The 10,731-nt window shown below is 36.7% G+C and overlaps 1 protein-coding gene across 1 annotated transcript in view; it reads left to right on the top strand.

Moving 5' to 3' along the window:
• Positions 1–264: 264 nt before the first annotated feature.
• LOC108906745 overlaps positions 265–10,731 on the top strand; it is an 84,600-nt gene continuing 74,133 nt past the window's right edge. Inside the window, exons 1-2 of the mRNA XM_018710098.2 lie at positions 265–399; positions 3,959–4,225. Of these exons, the coding sequence (XP_018565614.1) occupies positions 4,074–4,225 (152 nt within the window). The 5' untranslated portion in view covers positions 265–399; positions 3,959–4,073. The remainder of the gene's footprint in view (positions 400–3,958; positions 4,226–10,731) is intronic.

The raw sequence follows: 10,731 nt of genomic DNA, 5'->3' as shown, positions 1-10,731 counted from the left end.
AACTAGAAAAACTTTTGAAATACTTTGAAAATGTACAAATTGTGACCTCTTTCCGCGTGTTACTATTATAATTTTTTTAATTAAAACGTAAAACGCCCCACCGTATTTCTTTCGAGTCGAGTGTGTTATTTGCTGTTGCCGTTTCGTCGTTTTTAACCGTAGATCGCGACTAGACGCGGCAGCGCCGCTTTCGGCGTTTCAGTCCGACCAGAGGGAACCCAAGAGAACTCCGCCGCAGTCTATCAGAGCCGTCGAGGTGGAGAAGCCCCTCATGGAGTGCGTGGAGTCGGTCGGTGGCGCGGGGTTGGGGTCGCGATCGTCAGACACGTGTTGAATGTGGCTGGACTGGCTAGGACTTTTTATATTTCAGCAGGAAGATGATATACAGCTGATGTGAAGGTATATGTGGCTGGTCGTATGCGGGGAGTCGCGTTTTTTACTTTTAAGATATCGGCGGGGTTGAAATTGTCTTCGTCGTTGCAGCGGATGAGTCGTTTTGGACGTTGGGGTGTGAGGATGAACGGCGGGTTCTTGTTTTTCGACGCTATTTTGTTTAAATACTCGTATTGTCTAGACTACAGACATAAATACTGTTAGTCGCACAAGAAAGGATGTTTTCTGTTTAAAAATATAAATGAATTGTCTTCCTTAAAAAAAAAAAAATGAATTAATTACCTCTATTTTAGCAAATCGATATGAAATTAAGTATATTATAATATTTTTTATTAAGTCTAAATGTGAAAATTCTTCTATAGGCTGTTTTCGAAAGCTATATGTTAAATTTAAGAGGTTGTTTTTGGGGCAAAGAGTCTTACATGAATCAAAGAATTAAAGCTACTGTTTTGCGAGACTCGGGCTCTTGAAATTTAGAAAAATATATCTAAAGATCTTCGAATTAGTTGATGAAAGTTTGGCTAATGCCACAACTAATAATATGTCATTTTTAATTTACTATTTTCAAATAAGCGCAAAATTTAACAAATTTAATACAAACTTCTGTAACTCTGTAACTGTCGTGATACATAACTTTGTTATTTTAAATGGAACTTCCTGTATATAATTTTTCAAATGGAATGACCCATATTAATTGTTATGGGTGAATACAAAATTGAATGCCCTTTAGACTGATATAAAGTTGTCCATACTTATCTCTAAATCAGGTTCTTTTCTAAAGTCCGAAAAAGTAGCTATGTAACAGCGTCAAGAATTAATATGGGCCATTCCATTTGAAAAAAAAAAGTTTTTCAACTCGTAAGATTCTTAAATGTAATGACCTACACGATTCCAGGCAACTTTTATTAAAACCATTTTTTTATATTTTACAGTTGCAAAGTTACAGAAGAATCCTTCTTAAATGGAACACCCTGTATATCTAAAATTATACAATTTCCATAAACAATTGTTAAAGATATAATGCAAAGTATTTTTATTTTTTTTTTACACTATTTAAAACAATATTTCAAACAAAATAATGAATTAAAGAAGGTTCATTTTTCAAATAATTTCTTTTGCGAAATAAACATATTGAAATTTATGCCCTTTGCATGATTTTTATTTGTTTATTTAAGGTTACAAAGTTTATAAGTTTATAGTTATGGAAAGTATAGTCTTTACGCGGAAAACACGTGACGACTCGCCGGTGGTTCTGGATTAACTGATTCTCTCTTCTCAAGCATCGCGCTGCCGTCAACGACCGCGCCGCAGGTCAACTGAACATCTGTTATATTCTCCCCCCTTGGATCTGAAATCGAGAACGATGAGGAGCCAACATGAGGTGGTTTCTTATTTTTTGGAGGTCTTCCCCTCTTCTTTAATACTCGAACGGGTTGTTGGTCGACCTGACCAATGAATGGGGTCAACGAGGAAGAATGATACACCCCCAGTGGTGTAATACCATCATAACTAATTTCATAAGTAGTAGGAGAAACCTTTCGTGTTATGGTGTAGGGTCCATCACGCTTTGGATTGAATNCTAAAAAAAACCCGGTTAACAGCTAGAAAATAAAATTTCTTATAAAAGTTGTAGAGCATAAAATTCTACATAAAAATGGTCTATTGACTTTTTTTGTACTATTAAAATTAACAGAGTTGGGGTTTCTAGAAGTTAAGGGATAATTTCAGAAATTCCAAAAAATCGTAACAAGCAGAAAAATTAATGAATTTTTCAATTTTTTTCTTCAATCAACTAAAAAATTTAAACTTTCTTTTCAGGGAAATAGATAATGTTTTTTAATTTTTAATAAAAAAGTTATAAAAATTTCAATTTTTTAGTCGTTAATTTCTATGTTTTTTCTATGCCATTCGATTGATTATTTGAATTAGTATTATTATTATTAATGAAAAGTTGCTTTCGAAATTTTGTTTTACGACAATGAAAAATCGCTTTCGCTTTGTGAAATTGTTATAACTTTTTTATTAAAAATTAAAAATATATCTATTTCTCTGAAGAGATAGTTTAGGTACATTTTTTAGGGTAGATTGAAAGAAAAAAATAAAATTCATTCATTTTTTTGCTTGTTATGATTTTTTAAATTTCTGAAATCATCCCTTAACATCTAGTCTCCTAACTCTGTTAATTTTAATAGCAGCACCAGAAAAAGTTAATAGACCGTTTTTATGTAGAATTTTATGCTCTACAACTTTTATAAGAAACTTTTTTCTAGCTTTTACCCCTTTTGAGTTATCTTGAAAAACCTCTTTATCTTGGTTGGCCTATCTTGGAGGGTTGAAAAAAAAATACTGTCACTTATTGTTATTATATACCTCAAACTAACTTATATCAAAGATTCAGGCAAGTTGACCACAATTGAGATTTAAAGGCTCATTTAATTGGATTTTTCAGTTTTGCTTAAAAATAAAAAAAGAGCTTTTGAGACAAATGACCTTCACAGTACTAAAGACAATAGTTCGACTTATCGTCAGTAAAAATTTGGAATTTTTTTATCAATTAACAAAAAAAATACGACGAGTTAAAATCAAGTATCAATTTTGTAGGCAGAAAATCGTGAATTTTTCAACATTTTCATTACTAATTAAAAAATGGGATAACGAAACTAACTGAAATTTTAGCACGCAATAGAGTAATAGTGAGGCTCTACAGGGTGTCCCGAAATTCATGCAACAAAATTTGGTCATAGATTCTTAAGACAAATTTAGGGGACCCGTATTTTACGAGAATTACTAAACTTGGTACACAGGGGTTTTATGATTTATGTAGAATCTCACAGTGCTACGCTTTTTGGCGAGAAACCCCCTTAAGACACTTTTTCGTGGGCCCCTTGTCTTTGGAACCAGAAAAATTTGGTCGCAAATACCTTTTTGTCTCTTGATATTTGTTTCGTAAAACGCAATGTTTTTGAGGAAAATGGCGAATCACGATGTGCATTCGATCACATTTTGACATTTTTCTCGAAAACATTGCGTTTTACGAAAAAAGTATAAAGAGACAAAAAGTTTCTAAATTTAATGGCTTTCTAGTGGATAGAAAATTTTTAAGAAATTTATATATGCGACAAAATTTTTTTGGCTTCAAAGACAAGGGGGCTCACGAAAAATTGTCTTAAGAGGGTTCCCAGCCAAAAAACGTAGCACCATCAAATTCCACATGACATGAAATCCCTGTGTACCAAATTTAGTGATTCTCGTACAACAGGGTTCTGAGATTTAAAAAAAAGATTATTCTTAGGGGCGGTCACTTGGCAAAAAGAAAAAATACGTGTCCCCTAAATTTGTCTTCAGAATCTGTGACCAAATTTTGTTGCATGAATTTCGGGACACCCTGTATATGGTCCAAATTTCAAATTTTTTCGCCCCTACGTTTTCTTAATATCGATTTCCAAACTCAGGGGTCTATTTCATTTATTTCGATAGTAGTGTTATAACATTCCCGACCCGCTGGGGAAGCTCGCGACTCGTCCGCCGCACCGACCGACGAATAACGACCAGCCCCGTTTTCCAGAGCTGCCTTTCGCAAAGGTAAGCCACCGGAAAAACCAAAAAGCGCCACTGCCCTAGTGTTAAAAAGAAATAAGTAAATAGAAACCTCCGAATACACGCTTCGAATCCGTGGAGGTATGTCATGTTGTGAGGACCCCGCTTGCTCGCACGCGGTGGTTGCCGCGGCAACCAAAGAAGCAACACACTTAACGGACAAGGAGAGGGAAATCATCCTTGACGTCCTGAGCCGCGACGAGAGGCTGAGGCGGGATCAGCAAGTCCGTGTGATGTAAGTTTATTACCGATATTTTGGGTGATTTATGTGGTTCGGGGTCGGCCGCGGTCACAGCAGTCCCCCGGGAGATCGAGGAGAATATTCAGCGATAAAATATTTTATTCTATACGTCTCTTTTACACAGGCTGTCTTAGGGTGACGCGAAAGAAGTGTTCAGTTATGTGATCACTCGTCAAATAATAATAATAAGTTTAATTTCATGGATTTTCGTGTTTTCGGGACCTAAATGACCTGTAGTAACAGTCATTGAAGCTTTTCACCTCCGAATTCTTTGAAACTGAACCGATCGACTTGAAATTTGGCAGATAGTTAGAGAAAATGTCAATGGACATTAGTGACATAGCGCCGATTGACGCTTCCACACTGTTGGGGGTTCCAGGGTGTGTATTTTTTTAAAAATAACGCTAGAAATCGATAGAGAATCAAATTTCGAGCAAATAAATATTCGAAGAATTTTTTCGAGAAATCGATAGTTTTTTAGTTATTCACGATTGAAATTATTCACATTTAAATTACAATCATCATCACAACACATCACATCACAATCACATCACATCATCACATCACACACATCATCACATCACACACATCATCACATCATCACATCACACACATCATCACATCACATCACATCATCATCACACATCACATCATCACATCACAATTATTCATATATTCATTATTAGTTATTCACGATTGAAATTTTTATTTCAAATAATTGCACCGTTAAACCATTCCAAGCTTTTTAAAAAGTAATTTTTTATCATTTTTGTCAATACAGGGGTGGTTTTTAGGGGTTGAAAGGGAAAAATTCTTTTATTAGCTATAAGGTAACTTTTATTTTAAATCAATCATTCTAAATCTTTAAAATTTAATTTTTTATTATTTTTTGCATAGAGGTAGTTTTTAAGGATTAAATAAAGGGTCGAAAATATCAAATATTCATAAAACATGTTCGAGAACATGGAACATTATTTATTCTTTGTGCTTGAACAAGATTTTTGTCAATAAAATGCTTAAAACTTATTTTTTTAATGTTTTTCACTTAGCGGTAGTTCTTACCCCTAAAAAAAACAAAAATCGGGCCTATGTCACTATTGAACTTGAGCCTAAGATGAGCCTTATTCTAAATTTTCATGCAAATCCACGCAGTTTCAAAGAATTCGGAGGTTACAGCTGATTTTCAGCTTCAATGACTGCACTACTGCGTTGCCCCACCTAACGGCGCCCATGTTTGAAATATACAGTGAATGAATTGAGTAATAAGTACACAAAAACAATTTTATATGCACCATATTCCGCCTCCCTCTAGGCTCGTTTTCCCCAATAAACCATCCCCCCCTAGCAAATCCTCTAAACGGTTAATTATACCCTCGCCAAACAAGATCCCCCTGGTTCACTACAGATATTCCTCGTCGTCGAGGCTTCCAATTGGGAGAACAAAGAACACACTTCAGTGCGAAATGGTGCTTTATTACTGCACTTATCGCAAGAAGGGCTCTACGGGATGAAGTATGACGCCGGCTGTATTACGGAATATATTGGCAGGTCTTGTAGAGACGACGGACGCGAAGATAAATATTTTAATCCGTAAGGTTCCGTGAGAGCACGGAGGTTCAATTTTGTTTTTTTTGCACACCGTAATTTAATAAAATCGTTTCGGTAGCACGTTATTTGTGCCAAGCATATTTTTATACGATAAAAATTGAGTTGGATCTCGTTCTGTCTCTAATCGGTTGTCACTCATTTGAAATCCACCCTTTGATGGACGTGTCGGATAAAATAATCCTGTTTTTATTCGTCCCGATAAATATCCTTCAAAATGCTTGATACGTTCGTGTAGGTCTCAAAAAATGACAAGTTTTAAAGCAATTGCTGTGCGTTATAAAATAGAGGGGTGCGTATTTGAAAGGACGTCATATACAGGGTGTCTCAAAAAGACTAGAGCTAGATCATTGTCAGTGGTCATTGACAGTGAAATTCATAGACTAAACAGAGTGCTTTACAGAAATAGTAAAAAATACGTATTTTAGAAATTTTAAAAAATATTTCAAATCTATAAGATTAGTATTTTTTTTTAGTTTAGTTCAGTATTCCGGCGAATCCCCCTAACAAGTTTCTAACAATTTTTTTTTAATAATCTGTCGATTCAGTTGTCTGGTTGTTCAACTGTGAGCTTTCCCGAAGAGAAGGTGCCATTCTACAAGCATCAAAACCCGACACCTACTTGGACAGGCGTCGAAATAAAAAAAAAGGGCACCTCTACACTTAAGCGTGTCCGGTTGCCGGAAAATTCCCGCGGAGCGCGCGAAATATTCCCCTTCCTCTTATTTAACCCCCTGAAACCGGTTCGAAGCCCGGAAATTCTATTTGCGTCGCCGGTGGCTATCGATCAACTAATAAACTTAATAAAACAAAAACTGACAATTAGTATATTTCCCGTGCACGCGCGGGGATGATCCAATTAATTTTTGCACCGATTAAATTCGTTGCCCTAGTGATACCGGTGGCGGCACCACCGCTATGTAATCGTTATCTGTTTCATCATTCCGAATGGAGATACAATCGCCCGAAATTGATAAGGTTAAGTGGTTAATTTCGTAATCTGGCGGTTTCGCTAATGTCTCTGCGCGGATTCATAATTCATGGGACCTCGTTACACAGAGACGACATACTTTCATTACCCGCAGAAGCATAGTCACGACAAGCCGCGTCTGGGTCCGACAATTATTTTAATGCAAGTTGTTGAGTCGTGATGAGACACGTCTGGAGATGTACGAGATTAATGTGATAAATTTGGACAGTTGCGAGACGAGATTATAAACCGTAGAACTAGCTAAGGCTTAAATAACGCCGTTTTGGTGCTGTAGAAATCATCATAAACGAAGGCTTAAATGTTTTTAACTCTCTGAGAGGATAGATTAATAGCGCTATGTTCGTTGTGTGTTTTTTTTTGTCTTCAACCTCAAACAGATTGCAATTCCACTTACCTTCCCGAAAACCTTACGATATATAGATATTATGTTCGCGAATAGCTATGTTCTCAGATAGCTATGTTCGTTGATAGCTATGTTCGCAGATAGTCGTCTGACCACGAAAACAAAAAAGAAACTGCTCTTGTATCACATTGAACAAATATAAATAATGAAATTCGCTATGTTTATTAGAAATATCCACCATTGCTTTAAACGTTCATAGCCATACAATAAGTTATGTTCGCTGATAGCTATGTTCGCAGATATGTCGAAGCAGATTAGCTTCACGGTTATATTTTCATTGATAAATAGTAATGTCTGCATACATCAAATATCCCGTTGTTTTATTTTTCTGAGGATGAAAACAAAAAGGAAACTGCTGTTGGATTACACTAAACACATATAAATAATAAAATTCGCTATGTTTATTAAAAATATCCACCATTGTTTTAAATGATCATAGCCACACAGAAAGCCGACGATATGTAAGCTATGTTCGCTGATAGCTATGTTCGCCGATAGCTATGTTCGCATATATGTCGAAGCATATTTACTTCTGGGTTATATGTTTATAACGCCATTTCAGTTTGTTTTCATCTCCATCAGCCTTAATTATTGCAGCCACAAAATAACCATTAAATTGTTGGTATCGTTAGTTAGTATAGCGATGTGTATATCCTGGCATGAAATAATTGTGACTACTTTTAGAGTACGCAGCGAACATAGCTACTGTAGCGCTCTGCGTGACCCTAGCATTAGCCGCGTAATAGTAATCGGCCATCCTGTCCCATTGACGCCTCGCGCTGGTACAGTCCTGGGTTTCTTGGGATCGATACGAATATGACGAGATTACTTGCAGGCTTCGGCCGGGAGAACGACTCCACGTTAATGAGAAAAGAGGGCAGGCGGAAAATCGCGGGAACAAAGAGGGCTAATTATGATTTACCGGGCGATTTTTATCTGTCATGTGGGCGAGGTGGCGTTTTGTTTGAGGGCACCGAAAAGGTAGGCCGTTGTGTAATGTAATAACGGGTGCGAGTTACGCAGTTTAACTATAGAGACAAAAGGTCTTTGTTTCCGAAAGTCACTTTGACTTTTACTCGTCGCGTTCGTTCGGAACAAATTCCAGGTTAGGTCGTAAAAACGTTGGGGCTTACAGTGACAACTACAAAGGGAAACCTTCACAAAATACTTTAAGAAACTAAAAGGACGTTAATTATTTTCGGAATACGGGATTCGAGTAAACAAACGTACGATTCGCGTTTCTTAAGGTCAAAGGTAGCTCCGTATATGACCCTCATTCACAGTTACGACCCTGTACAAACAGTTTCTACGCGGAACGTCTCTCTTCGTCACTATCACCTTGTTCAGCTAGCAAGAAGTGCTATTACTGTCTAACGCGTCGAAAGTTTCCTTAAAATAAACGGCATCTCATTAATCCCAAGTCGTCGTAATTATCGGGACGTGAGAAAGTTGTGCAAAATCACATTTAAGTATCGACTTGGCTTTGTCACAAAGATACAGCTGCTTGCGCAACGCCGTTACCGGCGACTGAATAATCTAATGACTGTGCTGTTGTGCAATTTTTTCCGCATTTAATTGGGACTGTAATTTGTAGTCGTTTGTTGCCCATTTTGCAGATACTCGTATCAAAAATAGTGTTCCCTTTGTACAGGGTGTCCCAATATTCCGTGTACACGGTGAATCGTTCTTACCTGGACAATATGTCCGTGTAAAGCAGCTATACCTGGATTGTCTTGGCAATTACTCTTAACAAGATGCAACAATTTGTAGAAAAACATCATTTATTCATAATAGACTTAACATAATAACCAGAATATAAAGTATATAATGTATAAAGTTGAATGATATGTACGATAAACACGTGTGCATGGGGAACCGCGGAAAAGTGCACGTGCATATCATCTGCTCTGCGCCCGTCGCATCGATATCCAGCGGATCGTAAAGTATCGGTAATAGAAGTGTCGCATACCTGCATTACATTTTCAAAGTCAATGCAAGCATGCGGCTACCGTACCTTTAAGAAGCCATTTGTTTTTATTGAACAAAATCGGATAAGAAGAATAATAATTAGAAAGAAAATGCTGAAGATTCGTAGACATTTACCGGACACTCTGTATATTCAATTTAGTTCCACCTACTTGGACAGCTTTTTTACTTGGAAGCGGGTGTCTGACCTAAAAATGCGCCCTTTCGCGACTGTTTACCATGAAGGCGTGGGGTTCGCAAACATGTTCAGAGTTCATTTGGTGCGTGAGTCGTAGTCAAACAGAGAGCTTCAATTAGGACTTCCGGACAATGTACGGGGCTCGGCGAGCCATGTATTTGAAATCCAAACAGCGCGACATTATTTGACGAGATCGAAAACGGTTTTGCAAGCTGCCGACAGCAGCGAGGCAAGCAAACCTTGTTGAGATTTAAAATGAGCAGGGCAAGGACAACGGTACACAATTATAGAATCAATCAATCTTTAGACAGAGGACTAGAGACGCTTAAAATATGTACCGCTTTTCCAATGTAATAGCGATTAATATTATAAAATTTTAGATTTATTGAAATTCTGCTAATAACAATAAACGAGTGTGATCTACAAAGCAACAATGAAAATAGTAATAATTTGGAGGGTACTAGTTACATAAAGTATCAGAGTTGACGTTCGAACACATGACGGTTCCGTAAGGGTCCTGTAGCGGTCTGCGCCTGAGATTCGGATGTTTGGCCCGTTCGGATTTCGTCCGTCTTTGAAATATGCTCGAATGGCTTTCAGTCTTCCCAAAATTCAGAACCGAAGTGATTTTTCCGCGCTTCTAAAATGAATGCTGTGTACAAGTCTCGTACGTCGTGTTTTTATATAGTATTGGTCGTTTAAATCAGAATAATTATAATTTAAACTAAAAACTATCTACCTAACCTCACTTATTTCATTCCGAGGATAAAATTCGCATCTACCACCGCTTCCTATTCGGTTAATCTCTATGCGGTGACTTGATCCTTTCCCCGCGTAAGTCCGTGTTTGCGCTGGTCGTACTTGTTTTCATACCATTCGGGCCGTAATTATAAAAAAACAATTGCCTGCGGCGATAGTCTGTTCGTAAATAAAAACAGTAGCGAAGCTAAAAGCGAACGCACGGCAAAGCTAGTGCCTCGCGGAGAGATCGTAATTTATGTATTAAAATAAGACTGCGGATATTGAATTGCCGCAGTGAGTTGTTGAGAAACAAACGCATTTATTTTAGCTTTTGTTTTAATGTGGATATTTTAGATACTTTATAAATTGTAACAAATTGGAAATACAAAAAAAATTTATCACAATGGAAATATTACCTGACCGAACTTTAGATCAAAAATAAAATTAATTAAAATATAGCAGACAATAAAATAGCATAAAATTGTTAATACAAAGACTCTGAATATAAAATAAGTATCAAATAAGAATATCATATAGTATAAAGGAGATAATTTTAAATTTAACTCATAAGTGCAAAAATAATTTGAAAAAAAAAA

Source organism: Anoplophora glabripennis, unplaced genomic scaffold (assembly GCF_000390285.2).
Source record: "Anoplophora glabripennis isolate ALB-LARVAE unplaced genomic scaffold, Agla_2.0 scaffold5, whole genome shotgun sequence".
In the NCBI taxonomy this organism is placed as follows: domain Eukaryota; kingdom Metazoa; phylum Arthropoda; class Insecta; order Coleoptera; family Cerambycidae; genus Anoplophora; species Anoplophora glabripennis.
This window is presented reverse-complemented; position numbering and strand designations above follow the sequence as displayed.